Genomic DNA, 19095 nt, shown 5'->3' with positions numbered 1-19095 from the left:
TGCCAGGACATACCTCCCCCCCCACATCTGCCACCACCTTTTTAACCTCCACATTAATAGTTTTTCTTAAGATCGCTACGCCTCCCTTTTTTCCTACCGCTGGGGCATCATATATTTCTCCCACCCACCATGTTTTCAGTTTAGCATGTTCCTCTCGAGCCAGATGCGTCTCCTGCAAAAATGCTATTGACACTTTTTTGTCATTCAATATTTTCAATACTTTTTGTCACTTAACCGGTGAGTGTATACCCCCCACATTCCATGTCACTATTTGCAATGTTGTCAAGTAACTCCTCTCTCATCCCTATGATATTCCACCAGCTGTTATCATGTACTCCATTTTGACCAAGAGTGTCCTAGCTCCACCCCCTCGGCCCATTTTACCACTAGTGTCCGCATTAGTTGGACTACCCACGATTCTGTGTGCCCTACCCATTTTATATGATAACATGCATCCAGGACTGCACCCTCCCTCCCCAACCCCCCTCCCTGCTTTTGCTTACCCCCCTCATTCCCCCCCCCCCCCCCCCCCCCCCCCCCCCACTTGCCATCCCTTCATGCCACTAGGCATAACTTCCTGTTTTCCCAAGGCTCGGGCGCCTCTGTAACCTTGTCTATTTTGTTACCCATCTGTCTTTTTCATGCATCTCTCTTCTCACCATTCTTTTGAGAGCTAGGTGCAGTCCTCTATATAGTTCCAGACATTCAGTATTCTCATTATATATACCCAGCTCTCCACTCTGATGCTTTTCCTTGGCATTCTACTCTGCCGAGTGTCCTGGTCTCCTCCAACAACCGGGCCCGCTCAAAACTTTCAAAAACCAAACAGCAGCAGTTGATCTCAGTTCTCAAAGTACTAACTCCTTAGCAGTTTACTCTCCGTCCACTCCAATCACTCTGTCAGGCAAACTCTGCGACAGGTTATAACTTTTAACTTTTATAACGTGATTCCTGCAGTTGGAACATAACTGTGATTTACAGTGCTCAATTTAGGTCATTTCCCTTCCACAGATCTCCTGCCCAGCCTCAGCCAGCAGTCGATCTACATACGCGGTTGCTTCTTCCACTTTCTCAAAATAGACTGCCCATTTTCCATCAGCTTTAGCTTGGCGGGATAAAGCAGGCTGAATTTATACTTATGCCCAAAGAGTTTAGTGCACAACGGTGCAAATCCTTTTCAAGCTGTGGACACTGCAGTAGAATAATCCTGAAAGCATAGGATTTTCTTTCCTTTGTACTCGAGCTGCTTGCCTGCATGTAGTTCTTGTAATATCATTTTGTGGGCATAGTTCAAAATCTTAAAAATCACCACTCTGGATCTTCCCGTGTCCTCCCTTCTCTGTCCCAGTCTGTGCGCTCTTTCCACCCGCAAAGCCGTCATCAACTCCTTATTATCCAGCGCCTCTGGTAGCCATTTTTCCAGGAACACACACAAATTTTGTTCTGGCAAGCTTTCAGGCAGCCCCACGAGGCGCAAGTTATTCCTTCTCAATCTATTTTTGAGATCATCAAGTTTTGCCTCCACCTCTGCTAGACGTTTCTGCAGTCTAGGTTGTTCTTCTGAAACCTTTTGAATATTCTCCTCTACCTGCCCGATTCTCTGCTGCACCGCTTGAAGTTTGTTAGAGCTGCGTATGTTTCTCAGTCAGTCCTTCTAGTTTATCCATTATGAGCTGTAACTTAGCTCCCACCGTTTGTTCTACCGCCGCCTTCACCTCTTCGGTAATCTCTGCGGCCCACAGTGAGCTAGGGGACGGCGATGTCGGCGCTGCCCTGTTCGCCATTTTGTTTTCTATGGCGCGGGTCTTATCTCTGGGGTCTTTACGGCCCGATTTCGTTGCCAATTGCTTCTTCCCAGTCACCGCAAGTCGCCAGGTGTACACTCCGGTCCTCCTTTTGATTTTATTTCGGATTTGGACGGGTAGTCGGTTCTACTAGCGCTGGTTTATAAAGGCGCCCCAGAGCAGTGCTGTCTTGCATCTTCACCGCTCCATGCCTTCACCGGAAGTCCCTTCAGAGCTATTTTATTGAGAACATGAAGCATTGTTCATGTCGGGGTTTTGTTTTTTTTTTTTAATCTGGAGCCGGAGTTTCTGGCCTTAGGGCAGTGGTCTTCCAACCTTTTTCAGGTAAAGAGCCGCAAAGTGGACATGAGAGCTCCAGGGGCCACCAAAAGATTGTAGGCTTACACATGTAATTCATATCATTCAAGCTATGTACCTTAATTCACAAAATTTTGTATGGTTCTGCCCTAATAAACATGAACATCTTCATTGAATTACTCTGTAATGCTTCTAAATCATGTAGAGAATATCTTATCCTACTTTTCCTGAATTGTAAGAAAGTAACCTACAAAATAATACATACTGCTAACTTTCTCTATCAAGGCACTAAAATTGGGAACTCTTTACCTAAAACCGTCAAATGCACCAATTTTATTTGTTATTCCAAAGTCTATTGAAAACTCACTTCTTCAGTCTAGCCTTTAAGGAAATGAGCACTCTTCTCAAACTCTTGGCATTAATTTTTACTTCATCCCACCTCCCACTTATCCCAGTTAATCCTAGCCCTTTATCTTTTTCCTCCACATTTCAGTTATCTAACTAGTATTTAATTACATCTGTTCCTAACTCAAGGTTGATAAGGGGAAAAGGAGACAGAGCATTAGGGCCCTGTTTACTAAGCTGCGCTGTTGGCACACTAACTTTGTAGCACGTGTTAGACATTGGCATGCACCCATGTGTCTCTGGCGTTGACGTGCACTGGTTTTTAGTGCACCTATAGTGCATCTTAGTAAACAGGGCCCTTAAGGTAAAATCAAATGGGTGGAAAAGTGGGGAAAAACACATAAAAAGAAAGATCAGGTCAGACAGATGCAGAGATGGAAAAGAAGACAAGAAGAGAGAAGAAATGAAAGGTAAACTTGGATAATAGTTTGGGAAAAGGCTGACCCAAGGAAAGTGGAGAAGAGACTGGAACCAGCCCAATCAGAAAAATAAAATACCCAGACAAAGGTAGAAATAAATATTAATACTTTTTAAGGATTGAGATGTATCCACTTTGGGGAAAATGTACATTTTTATTTTCTATTTTTCTGTTTTGTAGATAGAGTACAAAAGAAAATACATATTTAATCTTAGTGGCAGAGCTTGATGTGAACCTAGCCACCCAGTCAGGCAGCTGGAGAACAACAAAATAAGTCTTTGAGCCAAAGTCAGCTTGTGTTGTAAAAAAGCAGTCAGTGTTGAGGCACCAGTCCTCAATTTTACTTTGAACTTTTCATTTATTTTGGCTGGAGAAAAGAAACTTTCATCTTCCCTTCATATTACAAATAATTCTCCTCATGCTCTGTGATCGGTGTTGGATCTATATTATTTACATGTAACCCATCTCCTGAACAACAAAGAAAAAGCCTAGAGCAACCTGCATCAATTGGACCATCTAAGGATACCAGAACCAGAAACTATAAAGTTCAAACCTACATTTTGTGAGTTAAATTTTTAACTACGTAAAACTATTTATTTTTAAAATTCTGAATCTGCTAGGTTCCTTAAATCTAAAGTTAACCATCGACCCCCCCCCCCCCCCCCCCCCCCCCCCGTATTAATTTTCCAAAGAAATTCACATATAAATGCCAAGTACAGCCATTTGCTTCTCTATTGCTGGAGGCCTTTGATCTTTGACTTTCTTTGCTTATGAAATAAGCTGGATTTATAACTGAAAAACCTCCAGAGATCTGCATCAATTGGAACAAAGGACACCAGGATAAGAAAGAAACTGCTAACTGAAACCACCACTACAACTTGTGAGTTAATGTTCATATCTATAACTTATACGATCTCTAAAGCTCTGTTATCTTGCTGAAACGTCCTCGGCATTAAAACTTCCAAATAATTTCACAGGAGTAAAACGCAACCATCTGCATGTCTTTAATTAACAGAAGTGCTTGTAAAATATTAGATACTGGACTTTAAAAAAAACAAATTACCAAGCATTTCCCCTGGCTACATTCCAAGGTATGGTTAAGGTCACTGAAGTCTTTGTCTTACAAATATCCGAACTACTCAGATCTCGTCCTCCCCTCTTCATTGCTTGCAGTATTTCCAAGCCTTTATCTTGAATGTATAGTAACATAGTGGGTGACAGCAGATGGAGACCTGTACGGTCCAGTCTGCCCAACAAGATAAACTCATTACATGTGATACTTTATATGCATACCTGACCTTGATTTGTCTTTACCATTTTCAGGGCACAGACCGTAGAATTCTGCCCAGCACTAGCTTTGCTTCCCAATTACTGATGTTGCCACCCAATCTCTGCTAAGCTTCTGTGGATCCATTCCTTCTGAGCAAAATTCATTTGTGTTTCTCACACATTTTTGAATTCCGTCGTTTTCATCACCACCACCTCTTGCGGAAGGGCAATATCTACCACCCTCTCCATGAAATAATTCTTCCTGACATTTTTCCTGAGTGAATAAGAAATATCTGAATTTGTAACCATGAGAGCCACGCTGTGGCCTGGCGTTCGCCATAAACTCTCCCTTCAAAGTTGCATGACTGACTATGGAAGAACGGCAGCCTATTAGAGGAACCCAAGGAATGCTTAAGGTCAATTCTCTCCAAATACTTGACCTGCTAAGCTCTGTACTTATAACCATATACTTCAAACAGCAATCAAAGGAATTCAACAACTCTATAACGTGAGAATTACACTGTGGCCTCTTGCCTGATATAAACTCTCCCTACTGCTGCATGACTAACTTTGGAAAAATGGTAACTTAAATGAGAGAACCCTACCTAATTACAGCGAGTCAGTGTCATTTTGAAGTCTGCCACACTAGCACATCTACACTTCCCCATCTTATGATTTCCTGAGACACCATGATCGCTCCTTACCATCGGTAGCTTCTGCCTCCAAGGAAAACTCTGTTCTGAAATGTGCACATGTATGATTTAAAAAAAGAGCACTAAACTCAACTGACTTAAACTAGCTCAAAAAGCTATCACCATTAAGTGGCTCATATGGATTTGCTTAGCACTCTTGAGCACGTCGGGTGGCAACCTACCACCCTAATCCTATCCCCGTAATCTATGAAAAGTCTAGAAAATCCTGTACTAAGAAACACCCTAATTGTAATGTCAGGTACCTGCTAGACAATGCCAGTATATACCATCAGAATACTACTATGGTTATGGACCAGAAAAAAAATGGCTAACATTCAACGCCCTAAAAAAAAAATCTCGCTACCTTTTGCAATTAACCAAACAACTCTCCCCTTTGGAACACAAGTCTCAACTCCTGTCCCAGCCATCTGTATCAACGCTAGATATGTTGGAAACAAGGCTCTCTTACTCGGGGATCTGCTAGAATCTTCGGATCTGGGCTTTCTGTTTATCTCAGAAACATGACTTACAAAAGTTGATAGTCCAATACTGCCCCACATCTATCCACCCGGTTATGGTATTCTTCATTCTCCAAGACAAGGTAAAAAAGGAGGTGGATTTCCTCTTATCTTTTTTTTCCCCACATCTTTTTAGTTCTGGGGTTTTCCCTGAACTGGAATACATGCTATGCAAATTCTGCGTTGATTCAAAAGAGGCAAATTTAAATTGCCCTACTCCTCATTTACTGTCCTCCAGGAGCTTGGTCCAAGGTAGAATCACTACTTGTAGAGGTTACTTCCTCTGCCATGTCACAGTTCTCAAGGATTATGTTCCTGGGAGTCTTAAACCTACACTAGGAAAATGATACAGACACCAGTGTCCACAACATCAAATCATTCCTGAAGGACTGTGAACTAACTACATTCTCCAAGGGTGCAACTAATGAAAAAGGACAAATGCTAGACTTCATGACATCCTATCCTAATAGCTTGATTAGTTAATTCAAATGGAAGCCAGTACCATGGTCTGACGATTTCCAACTGGATTTTACTGTTGATGTCTGTATGTCGAGCTTAACCAGCCACAAGTCATCTAAACTCATCTCCACCAGAGGTAAAATCAACAAAGCCACTTTCTGGTTGGAGCTAACAGATTCCCTCACTACTGCATCTCCTACACATGGTTTGATCAAATCCTGCTGGGGACACCAAGGTGAAAGCCATACTTGACAAAATTGCTTCATTTACCACTAAAAAGGTCAAGGCATCCAGAAATTCGCCATCGTTTACAGAGGAACTTAACATTCTAAAAAAGGAATGTTAACGCCTTGAAAAGCAATGGAGAGAGAACAAAGATACTCCTGATAAATCCAAGTGGAAGTCAGCCTTCCGACTCTACAAAAGAAGGTAGCTGACTCAAAATGCTAATACTATAGCAGCCTAATGGGTCAAGATCTTGACAAAAAATTTTCTCCTTCGTTAAAATACTAGCTTTCACTAATAAGGATGAACATGCACAGTAAACATGTCCCACTGCCCAAGACCTCGCTGATCATTTCACCAATAAGATCCTCCAAATTAGGTCCGAACTATATAAGGCTACTCCAACACAGGAAAATAGCCCAACCCATAGTTATCCGTAATTGTTGGAAATCCTACAACCCAAGGACTCAAAACTGAGCAAAACTGGGAATCTTTTCAACCACTGATAGCTGAGGATGTAAGATCAATACTGTTGAAATGCTCCCAAGCCAACTGCTCCCTGAATCAATGGCCAAAACAACTACTCAGATCCATCCCTATGGAAGCAGTAAACTGGTTACTCGATGATCTCAATGAGCTGTTAAAAACTGTCTCTCTTCCTCCTGATATGGGCAAAATTGTTCTCACTCCACTTCTGAAGGGATCTGGGCGAGATGTAACACCGCCTGCAAACTACCATCCAGTGGCAAGCATACCCCTTTTTTACTAAAGCATTAGAAACCTGTATTAGTAGTATCTGGAAAAATTTTCTATTTTACACTGGTCACAATTTGGCTTCATATCGTCCCATAGTATGGAAACATCACTACTAGTTCTAACTACATATGTCAAACACCTATGCAAAAGCTACCAAGTAATTCTTCTCCAATTTGATACATCGGCGGCATTCGATGCAGTTGACTACACATTGCTACTGGAACACCTGGATCAGATAGGAATAACTGGGACTGTGCTCAAATGGTTCAGTGAATTCCTTCCAAATCATAGCTATTCTGTCAAGCAAAACAATTAAGTTTCCCACTGCTGATCTACTCACTGTGGGGTCCTGCAGGGATCTCCCCTCTTACCAATCCTGTTCAACTTCTGTCATCCCTTGCCTCAGTACATCTGGGTCTTAATGAACTACTATTATCCTACACGGATGGTATGACTGCTGTTAGCACCTGGGCCCTGTCCAATACACTGAAACTGAATGCACAAAAAAAAACAAGATCCTGTGGTTCCAAAATCAGGGAGTTGAGGTCCCATCATCAACACCTTTGTCCAATGGTCAAAGCTTTACAGTCGAGTCTGAAACCAGAGTATTAGGGGTCTTGCTTGATTCTTCACTCGCCTTCTCTTCCCATATTAATCAGCTATGGAAGAAAACACTATTCAAAATGAGACAGCGACATCTAGTCAGACCATTCTTCGACCAAAAGGCGTTCGCACTACTAGTCCAGATGCGAGTCCTACCCAGTGCTTTTTTTGAGGGGATACTCGGGTGTACTGAGTACCGGCACCTTTTCCATTGTCTACTAAAATTGACCCATGGTCCCCAAGTTTTAATGAAAGAGCTCAGGTTCTACACAACAATTCTACCTTGCCATAGATTCTGTGACTGCTTGCAGGGAGCCTGGCTATTGTAGGATGGGTTCCTCAGTGATTACCCCACCTCTAAAGGGTGGCCTGGCATTTGAGTACCGGCACCTTTTTTGCTAGCAAAAATGCACTGGTCCTACCTCACTTGGATTACTATAACGTTCTATTTCTTGGTATTAAGTGTCAATATCAGAATAAACTGCAAATCATACAGAATACAGCTTCTAGACTAATATACAGATTGAATAGATATACTAGTGTTTCAACTCATCTTTTAACAAACTGCACTGGCTTCCCATAGCAGAAAGGCTCAGGTTCAAAGCTTCTTGTTTAGTTTTTCAAATGTTACAGGGCTTCACCTCTGAACTGCTAAGACTGCTTCGCTATATCTGGACCAGTCTAAAAGACAAACAACTAATACTAGCATCACTGTTTCAAAAGTCAATTTAAAATCAGAAGATTTTCAGCTATTTCCCATACTTGGAGTCAAAATATGGAACTCTCTACCTATTTCCATCAGAACAGAAAACGGCTACCTCAACTTCAAGAAGAGGTTAAAAACCTTTCTCTTCCCAAAGACTGCTTCATAATAATCCATCATGACTTCTACTTCCTAGTATCATCCATTATCCTTTCCTTTAATGTGTTTTTAGTCTCATGCAGTACACCAGTGATCACTAATGTTTTTCATATCTCACACTAATACGATCACTTTTGTCTCACCTAGGATGTAAACCGCACGGAACCCTGGAAAAGGGGATGTTAGCGGTATACAAGAAATGATGTAATTTGCTTTCTGTTGATATATTTTGAACATGTTCATGCTTTTCTAATTGTTATGTAAGCCACATTGAACCTGAGTTCTGCTAGTGCTAATGCAGATTACAAATGTCATAAATAAAATAGTTAAAAATACTAAGATTCTACAAGGATATATTTTTTTGAAACTCACTTTATTTTGGCTTAAGAGTTGCAAAACCAATAAATGTAACTCCTGAGTAGCACACATGAGAGCATTAATGAAATACTGCTGTACACGTGCAAGCACTAACTCTCCTCTCCTGTATAAAAATAATGAATATTTTAAGATGCAGACTTCTCTGTTTCTCACTGTTACTAACTGGGGATCCACATCTGGAATCATAATTTCATTTCTGAATAGTATCTCAAAGGCCAGCAGGGATAGTGCACAACAGTAAAGCTGGTATGAATAATTCTATCCTGCCTTTGGAATCACCCTTTGTGACCTGCCTGTCAGACACATTGTCGATGGGATAGTACTTAAAAATTGAATTTGCTCATCTGAAAGATGCAACAGTCGGGAGGCAGGTAGAGAAAAGGCCCCACGAAGCTCCACTGGGTAGTGTGTGCCTCATTGGCATGCATGCGACCACGCATGGCATGCAGGCACACATGACTCGGTGGTGCTTCACAGGGCCTTTTCTCTACCCACCTCTAAGAAGTGCCGCATCATTCTACTGCGCAAATTCAATTTTTCAGCTATTGGTTATGGGTCTATAAAAATGGATTACTGGGGTCGTATGCGGCCCATGGGCCTCTTGTTGGAGACCTCTGCCCTAGGGGGTAACTTAACCTCCATTTTCCTCTGCTGGTTGATTGCTTGCCCCAGTGTTTTGGGGTTGATCATCCATTTTCATCTTGCTTTGACAATAGTAATTCTGGCTAGTTCAGGGGTGTACAGGACCCCTTATAGGAGATGTCACAACCTTAGTAGTCTCTCCATCTGCTGGTAGGGGGACACAACCCACTCAACAGGACTGGTTTGGAGACCTCAAGCAAAAAAAATTAGCAGGTAAGATTAATTTTTCCGTTGCATTAATCTGTTGCTGGGTGTGTCATACATACATGTAGATATTGCTATTCAACATGGACATGCCAGAATGTTTCCTGTGGCAGTGTCATTTTCTTTGTCTGATCCTTTACCTATATAAATTAAACAAATTTAAATTGACATAGTTACATCATGTATGACTTGAATATATATTGCAAAGTAACACACAATTCTGCTGGTTAGTTCTATAGTATCCACACTGCTGGCTCTGATGGATGGTTTAGACAGTCGAGGAGAGATTGTGGTAATTGGAGCTACCAACAGACTGGATTCCATAGATCCTGCTTTAAGACGACCTGGGCGCTTTGATAGAGAATTCCTTTTCAGCTTACCAGATAGAGAGGTAAGGACTTACATTAGCTCTTCGATAGCAAGCTGTTTTATGCTAGGGTAGTATAGTAGTTTACCTGCAAATGTTTCTCTAGTACCAGTATAAAAGTTCTGTTTCTTTTAGAGCCAAACTCCAAGAGGCTGATTATTGTTTGACATGTTGGCAGCCTAATGCAAATTGAGTCTCATGTTTTGGCTCTGCCTTCATGACAACTTATTTTTGCAACAGTTATCCTCCCATATTTCTAGAATGTGGTCAGTGATGGTAAAACCTCAGCCAAGGAATGTTTAAGTATGCCATCTGATTTCCTGTTCCACCTGGGATTACAGAATTTCTGAAGAGATCTATATTAAGAACATAAGTGTTGCCATATTGGCCCTCACAAGATCCCCCATCCATACCTTGGTGGCATTCTTTAATGATTACTTTGACCATGGACAAAATTGGGGTCTTAGACTTGACCATTGCCAAAGGAGTATCTCTACTGAAGACTTGGGAACCATTTTAGAATACTCTTACACAGACCCCTCATAGTAGGGTTTTGAATATGTAAATTCTAATTTTTGTTATGACAAATGCCAGCCTCATGTCCAACCAAGTGTTGGAGGGGTCAGGGTGGTTGAGGTGGGTATTAAATTGGAATAGTGTTATACTATATTTGAACTATTTACAGTATGTAGCTGGGATGCTTATTTATTTGTTACATTTTTCCACATTTTTGTAGGCTCAATATGGCTTACATGGCACCGGAGAGGCGTTTGCAGAATCCGGTGTGAACAAATACATAGTGATGTTGTGGTAAGATAAAGTTCATGTGGTACAGCCACATTGGGGAATCGAACAACGGAAGAGTTTTACTAACCATGACGTTCTTTAGTTTTGTTGTGTTGTGAAGATCCGGGATTTAAGTTGTATTGGTAGGGTGTGCCTTTTTAAACAGGTTGGTTTTTAGTGTTTTCCGGAAGTTTTGGTGGTCGTACGTCGTTTTCAAGGCTTTTGGTAATGCGTTCCATAGTTGTGTGCTTATGTAGGAAAAACTGGATGCATAAGTTGATTTGTATTTAAGTTTTTTGCAGCTTGGGTAGTGCAGGTTTAGATATGTTCGTGTTGATTCAGATGTGTTTCTAGTTGGTAAGTCGATTGTCATGTATCCCAGGGCTTCACCGTAGATAATTTTTTGTGAACCAGAGTGCAGATTTTGAAAGCAATGCATTCTTTGATTGGGAGCCAGTGTAGTTTTTCACGGAGGGGTTTTGCGCTTTCAAGTCGCGTTTAAATATAAGCCTAGCTGCCATGTTTTGAGCAGTCTGAAGTTTCTTTAAGGTTTGTTCTATGCATCCCGCATAAATTCCGTTGCAGTAGTCTACATGGCTTAGTACCATTGATTGTATTAGGTTGTGAAATATTTCCCTCGGGAACAATTGTTTCACGCGTTTAAGTTTCCACATTGAGTGGAACATTTTCTTTGTTGTGGATGCTGCTTGGCTCTCTAGTGTTAAATTACGGTCCAAGGTAACTCCGAGGATTTTCAGGCTGTCTGAGATAGGGAGGATGTAATCTGGGGTGTTGATAGTGTGGTGTTGTCCGCGCTGTGCTGGGATGAGAGGATGAGACAGTGTGGAGGAGTGGTTAGAGCACCGGTCTTGCAATCCAGAGGTGGCTGGTTCAAATCCCACTGCTGCTCCTTGTGATCTTGGGCAACTCACTTAACCCTCCATTGCCTCAGGCACAAACTTAGATTGTGAGCCCTCCTGGGACAGAGAAATATCTAGAGTACCTGAATGTAACACCTTGAGCTACTACTGAAAAAAGTGTGAACAAAATCTAAATAAATAAAATCCTATATAATAAAATGCACATACAACGTTCTGAAGCTGAGAAAGTGAAGCCTTGAAGCATTCGTGCTCTCTCTAAAGCTGTATACATCTCCTGAAGTGATGTCAGCGTACTTCGGGTACATCACACGCAGCACTGACCAACCACAGGTGGGAGGGCAGGCGCATGGCGGCAATTGGCTCTACCGTTCATTGGGCGTGCGCGCTGAGCTGTTCACGGCAGCAGAGGTTGGGCGGTTGGCGGAGGGGCAGAGATTTGGGCGGTGTGGTGCTGTAAGGGGAAGGAGAATCGCTGGGTGGCTGGAGAGGGGGCAGGGGAGAGAGCAGAATCGCTGGGTGCCTGGAGGGGGGTGCAGGGGACATAGGAGAATCGCTGGGTGGCTGGAGGGGGGGCAGGGGACATAGGACAATTGCTGGGTGGCTGGAGGGGGGCGTGGAGACAGGAGAATTGCTGGGTGGCTAGAGGGGGGGCAGGGGAGAGATGAGATTGCTGGGTGGCTGGAGGGGGGGCAAGGGAAAAAGGACAATCGCTGGGTGGCTGGAGGTGGGGCAGGGGACAGAGGACAATCGCTGGCTGGCTGGAGGGGGAGCAGGGGAGACAGGAGAATCGCTGGGTGGCTGGAGGGGGGCAGGGGACATAGGAGACTCGCTGGGTGGCTGGAGGAGAAGCAGGGGAGAGAAGAGCATCGCTGGGTGGCTGGAGGGGGGCAAGGGAATAAGTAGAATCGCTGGGTGGCTGGAGGGGGAGCAGGGGAGAGAGGAGAATCACTGGGTGGCTGGAGGGGGGGGACAGAGGAGAGACACTCGCACCCAGCAGTCTCACACTCTCTCTGTCACACACACTCGCACATTCACTCACTCTCTCTGTCACACACAGTCAATCTCATACACACTCCGAGGAAAACCTTGCTAGCGCTCGCTTCATTTGTGTCAGAAACCGGCCTGTTTTACTAATAAATAAATAAATGTTTTGTTGTTTTTTTTGTTTTACTTGGAATGCATTTGCCCAGGAGTCCATGATGATCAAGCTGAGGTTTATTTCGTTGGCGATTTCTGTCAGTTTAGTTTTGTAAGGAATGTATATTGTGAAATCTTCTGCGTAGATGAAAGGGTTAAGGCCTTGGTTGGATAGGGTCTTGGCTAGTGGGGTCATCATTAGGTTGAAGAGGATTGGTGATAGCGGTGATCCTTGTGGTACTCCACAGTCTGCTTTCCATGGTGATGATATGTTTGAGTTTGATTTTACTTGATATGTTCTTGTGGTTAGGAAACCCTTGATCCAGCTAAGTATGTTGCCACTGATCCCGAACTTATCTAGTAGTCTTATTAATATATTATGGTTTACCATATCGAATGCACTAGACATGTCAAATTGGAGAAGGATGTTTTTGCCTGTTGCTATTTCCTGCTTGAATTTGGCTAGGAGAGTGAGTAGTACTGTTTCTGTACTGTGGAGGGGGCGGAAACCTGACTGTGATTCGTGTGATATTGAGAATTTGTTTATATAGTCTGTAAGTTGATTGGTCACCATGCTTTCCATCAGTTTGACTACCAACGGGATAGATGCTACGGGACGATAGTGATTTCATTTGTTTTTTTCTTGGTATCTTTTGGTATCGGGGTGAGTAGGATATTGCCAGTTTCCTTGGGGAAGAGACCTTGCTGAAGCATGTAATTTAGTTGGGATGTGAGGTCTGCTATGAAGCGGTTAGGGGCAGATTTCATTAGATAGCTGGGACAGTTATCTAGTTTACAGTGCATGTTGGAGAACCTGCTAATTGCCTTGGTAACTGTTTTGGCAGTGAGGAGGGCGAATTTTAAACAGGTTCGTTCAGCCGGGTATTCTCCAGTGGTTGGGTCCTACTCATTAGGGAAGTTTTCGATGTCAGTGTTCTCCTGAGGTAGCGTATGTTTATAAACAAATAGGTTTGTTGCATTAGCTGTTGGTCAAAAGAAAGTTCTCTTTTGCATTGTAAATACCATTTCAGTGATGGTGCTTAACACTGTGGTTTTACTTATCCCTTATTTCTGCTTCAATAAAGATTTGAACATAAAAGTTCATGGAAACATAGAAACATGATGGCAGATAAAGGCCAAATGGCCCATCTAGTCTGCTCATCCTCTGTAACCCCTAACTCTTCCTTTTCCTAAGCGATCCCACAGTTCTATTTTAATTTTGCTTCTCTTGATATAGTTTGGAATGAGCCACTTGACTGTTGCTAGTTGTGCTCCTCTTTTATTTGCTTGGGAGATTATTGTGTAATGTAGGTCTACAATTTTTAAGATCTAGGTGTCAGCCCAAAAATCTAGGAGCTGAGCTTGGAATGACTGGAATTTTTATTTTATTTATGCACATTTATAAATCATTCATAAAGTGCTTAATCAAGTTTCAGGTTTTAATATGGATTTTCTATACAGTTCAAGTGAATATCTAAGTGGTTTACAGTCTAAATGGGGTAAGAGGGGGAAGGAGCAAAGATAGCATCAGATAAAGGAAAAGGAGAAATTCAAATAATTGATAGGAAAGTGGGGAAGTGTAAAAAGGAAGAACAACTGAGAACCAAGCACACCCCCCGGCCAGGTTCAGCCACACCTGTATACCTTAGTAAACAGCAAAGTGTTCAGTTCAGATTTGAATTTCTGAATGGATGTACAAGTTGTTACGAGTAGCAGGGAAGGAGTAGATAAGAGGCTATTGCTGTCCCTGTGGTCGACCCACCCACCTACAATGTATCTGGCAATGAGGAGAGGCTTTGGGTAAGTGAGGTGGTGCACCAATTCACCTGTCCCTTCCGCAAAGCTGCAGCCTTAGCCTCTCTCCATTGCCCACGTGCCCCCAACAGCTGCAGGTTTAACCCGTCCCCCCTGCTGGTTTTACCTGCCTAGCAGCTTCAGCTTCACTCCCATTGCCCCAGCAATCACAGACTTAAAACTCTGTCGCCTACCCAGCCACCCCAGTAGCAGCCTTGGTGTCATGTCCTTGCCCCCAGCAGTAGCCTCTTTCAATTCCTCTTCTTGCTGTTCCCTACCAACAGGGCTTCTGAAGCATCTCCTCAGTAACAATGCTCCTTATGAGCTACTTCTGCAGTTGATAGCGCTCCTAGGAGATCTCTTACTAAGTGGTGATAAGCCCAATGTGGGCTTACCGTTTGGTAAATCGGCACGCTAATTTTGACACTATCATCCATTCTCCGAGGACAGGCGCAGGCTGCTTGTTCTCACATGTGGGTTGATGTCTGTGTCGGCCCAGGAAATGGCAAATTTTGCAAGCAAAAAACAGTAAAGTTTTGCCAGTGTCTTCTGGCGTGTGGACAACTTCCCACCCGTCGCTCGACCGTACCCCTTTAGTTTTCTTTCCTCCTCGTTAAGGAGCAGCAGTTTTCGTCTTTCCTGGGCTTGAAAAGGAGCACAGAGTCTTTGACGAGTTTTTCAGCTTATTTTCTTAAAAAAAAAAAAAAAAGTACCTGTAGCTTCCTTTTAGATTTTTTCCCCTTTTTTAAAGTTTTCTTTGTTTTTGAGGTGGTCGGGTTCTCCCCCTTTTTTTTTTGTGTGTGCCTTTTTTTCTTTTTTATAGGCACAATCGCGTCTTTTGATTTCGCCAAAGCTGTTTTTTATTCCATGTCATCAGACACCCAGCGACTTCAAGCATTATACTCAGTGCAACCGGACCATCTCAAGGTACCGATACTCACGTGTTGGTGTATCCAGTGCCTTGGGCCCAACCATAGCCCAGCCGCTTAGTCTGTGTCTTCGTATGGAGAAACAGACTCAAGCGTCTCGAAGTCCGAGAAAAGCTTTTTGGGGCTCGGTCCGGTCCTTCGACATCAGTACTGAGGTTGGTGGCGTCAACATTGAGGGGAAGTATCGACATCGGGAGCAGAGGTAATGGCTGAGAAGACCAGCTCGTGCTGGGAGTAGTGAGGCGTTGAGTGGGTCCTCCATCTGCCTCGAGGCTTCCTGTTATGCAGCCCCCCCTCCCCCGGGACCGACCTTTGTCGGCCCTGAGGAGACGTGAGGGTTCCACGTCCTCATCAGTACTGAGGAGTCTCGATGATAGGTGTCGAGCGAAGGCGAAGAAGCACCATCATCGTTCTCCTTCGACACATGCCGGGAGCTCCGGGGCATTGAGAATTTGCACCCGAGAAGTGTTGGCGCCGAGAGGACCGCTCCCCCTCTATACAGGAGGTGCCGATGCGTCGGTCTCGTGGTAGCTCGGTACCTGCTCCCGAGCCTCGGCAGATTCTGACACCGGCTGTTCCACTGACCCTGCAGCCTTCTCGGCGGCTCTCAACGAGCGCATCCGGGCCCTGTTTCCAGAGCTTATGGAAGGATTGCTGCGCCAGTCTGCTTCGATGTCGGGGGGGGGGGGGTGCTTGCACCTTTCGTACAGCCTGCTGCAGTGACAACTGGCCCTTCTGTGGTGAGGTCCCCAGCTTCGATGCCGCCTTCCACCCTGGTCGATTCGACTTCGATGGAGGAAGCTTCGCCGCAGTCCAGGCGGGCGTCGGCCTGTCGACATCCCCATGAAGGACGTCGTTCCTTGGCATCGAGGCAGGCTCAGTCTCTGAGTGCCCTCAGAGAGGTCTTATCCAATACTGTAGAGGAGCGTTCTTGGGAGTCAAGAGGAGGATCCCAGGTACTTTTCTTCTGATGAGCCCTATGAGATTCCCTCTGAACCTTCCCCTCCACCAGAAAGGAGACTGTCTCCTCCAGAGAGTCTGTTCTTTGCCTCTTTTGTCCCGGAAATGGCTACGGCTATTCCCTTCCCTATGGAGGTTGAGCCCAGGGCTGAGATGCTCAAAGTCCTGGACTATTCTTTTCCACCTAAAGAGACTGTAATGGCTCCTGTGCATAAGGTACTGAAGGAAGTCCTTATGCAGAACTGGTTGTTCCCTCTGGCACCGTGATCCCGAAGAAACCTGAATCCTAGTATCGGATCCACGGTGAACCTGGATTAATGAGGTCTGTTACCCCAGAATTCTATGGTGGTGGACTGCGCCCCCAGGCAGAGAAGCTATGACTTTGGATTCTTTTGGGAGAAAGACGTATCAGGCCGCTATGCTCGCCGCCAGGATTCAGTCATACCAGCTCTTTACGAGCATTCACTTGCAGAACTTGGTTAAGCAACTGTCCAGCTTGGTTGATGCCCTCCCTCTGGAGCAGGCCGAACCTTTTCGCCAGGTGGTCAGGCAGCAGAAGGCGTGTCAGATTCCTGGCCAGGGGCACGTTGGACACTTTTGATGTAGCATCAAGAATCGATGCCCAAGGTATAGTGATGTGCAGACTCTCATGGCTGCATGTCTGACCTGGATCATTCGGTCCAGCAACGAATTGCGGATGTTCCTTGCCAGGGGGATAACCTTTTTGGTGAGAAAGTAGAGGATCTTGTTGACCAGATCAAAAAGCACAATGATGCTATGGATTCTCTCTCCTGCCGGGCGTCTTCTGCTGCAACCTCCTCAACTAGGAGGTTTTTTGAAGGGAAGAGGAGTGCTCCCTATTCCTATGCTAGGCGTAGGTACACTCTGGCTTTTTGGCAGCCTGCCCAGGCTCATTTCCAGCATGCTCGTTCTCGACAGCGTGCGCCTAAACCCCAGCTACTCACCTGCAAAAGCAAGGGACGGGCTTTTGACTGGCTCCAGTTGCGCATAGCCACAGTAAAAGTGTCCCGTGCCGGATGACTTGCCGGTTGGAGGGAGGTTAATATTTTTTCACCAAAGGTTGCCTCTCATAACCTCTGATCGGTGGGTTCTTCAAATAGTCCGGTTAGGCTACACCCTCAATCTGGAATCCAAACATCCAAATTGCCCACCGGGAGCTCATTCTTACAGGTACTTGCAGAGGAACTCTCTGCCCTTCTACAAGCCCAAGCGATTGAACCCGTTCCACCAGGGGAAGAAGGGCTGGTATTCTATTTCAGGTACTTGTGCAAAAGCAAACAGGGGGGGATGTGTCCCATCCTAGACCTAAGGGCCCTGAACAAATTCCAAGTCCAAGAAAAGTTCAGGATGGTTTCCCTAGGCGCTCTTCGTCCTATGATTCAGGAAAACAATTGGCTATGCTCTCTGGACTTCCAGCTCATAGGAGGTATCTTCGATTTCGGCTGGGAACACACTTTCAGTACCGTGTACTGCCTTTCGGTCTAGTGTCTGCGCCCAGGGTGTTTACAAAGTGCCTTACAGTAGTCGCAGCATTTCTACAGACTGGGAGTGCATGTGTTCCCTTATCTTGATGATTGTCTGGTAAAGAACACCTCCGAGGCAGATGCTCTGGAGTCTATAAATAGGGGTGAAAGCCCCAGACTCCATTATATCTGCTCTCCATATATAAATAAATACAAATCTATTTTATCAGTGTCCACCATAGTAGTACATAGAATTTCTATTATATATTATAAAGAAGGAGTGACAGATTCAGAAGGCAGATTTAGTTATATGAGAAAAAGTAATTTTATTATAGCTTACCAATTGAGCATATGATAGCTATTTCAGATTTGGCAGTACAGCAAATCAAGGCAAGTCAATCACAGGCCTCAGGCTTTTTGTCAGAGAGATTACACCGGTCACAATTCGGGAATGTGCAGTAATACATCTCTGATTCTAATTGATCAGGTTACATCTTATATACTTTTTCCTTTACGTTGAAGTCTATGGAGCACTCGTCATATTACATCATTAGCTCCACCTTTTCAAAATTCCCTTAATGCTAGTTTCGTGATAGTTTCAACTTCTTTCTTCACACCATCTGGCTTTCTGTTTTAGTACTTATTTCTTATGTAATCTATATTCTTAATTAAAATTCATAATCACATTTTCTGTTTATTCAGGGTCATTCGTGTTAGCACTTTCCAACCACAAGTTTCGTTTACTTTTACTCTGTTCCATATTCCCCTAAATTCCATTTTGATTATATGGCCTGTTTCTCAGCAAAAGATATTTTAGTTCCTCTGACAAATTGCTCAGTTGCTAACAGCCATGCTCTTATCTCATGTTTCATTGTTAAGAAACAATGAACATCTGTTCTCTGTAGCTGAGTTCATTAGAGCAGTTCTGCTTTCACTATTAGCAAAGGCTGGCTTGTTTCATTTGGCCTTTTAAACTAGAGGCCTAGCTACACACACAGATATCCAAGCGTGTTCAACTTCACATAGGGTCTCAGGTCATATCCAGCATTAAACCTGGAGCCCCCTTATTAAGAAGTCCATTCGAATGACTATTCAGGTGCTGGAGCTACTGGGGTTCATAGTAAATTACTCCAAGTCCCATCTCACTCCAGTTCAAAAATTGGAATTCATTGGAGCTCTGCTGGACACAGACAACTCAAGCTTATCTCCCTGAGGCAAGGGCAG

The 19095-nt window shown here is 43.9% G+C and overlaps 1 protein-coding gene across 3 annotated transcripts in view; it reads left to right on the top strand.

Annotated features, from left to right (window-relative positions):
* ATAD2 (ATPase family AAA domain containing 2) overlaps window positions 1-19095 on the top strand; it is a 393801-nt gene that overhangs the window by 255103 nt on the left and 119603 nt on the right. For all 3 annotated transcript variants that reach the window (XM_030218745.1, XM_030218753.1, XM_030218736.1), the window contains exon 14: window positions 9765-9924. In XM_030218745.1, coding sequence (XP_030074605.1) covers window positions 9765-9924 — 160 coding nt within the window. The remainder of the gene's footprint in view (window positions 1-9764; window positions 9925-19095) is intronic.

Source organism: Microcaecilia unicolor, chromosome 1, assembly GCF_901765095.1.
Source record: "Microcaecilia unicolor chromosome 1, aMicUni1.1, whole genome shotgun sequence".
NCBI lineage: Eukaryota > Metazoa > Chordata > Amphibia > Gymnophiona > Siphonopidae > Microcaecilia > Microcaecilia unicolor.
Note: the sequence above shows the minus strand (reverse complement) of the source record. Positions and strands in the feature narration are given on the sequence as shown.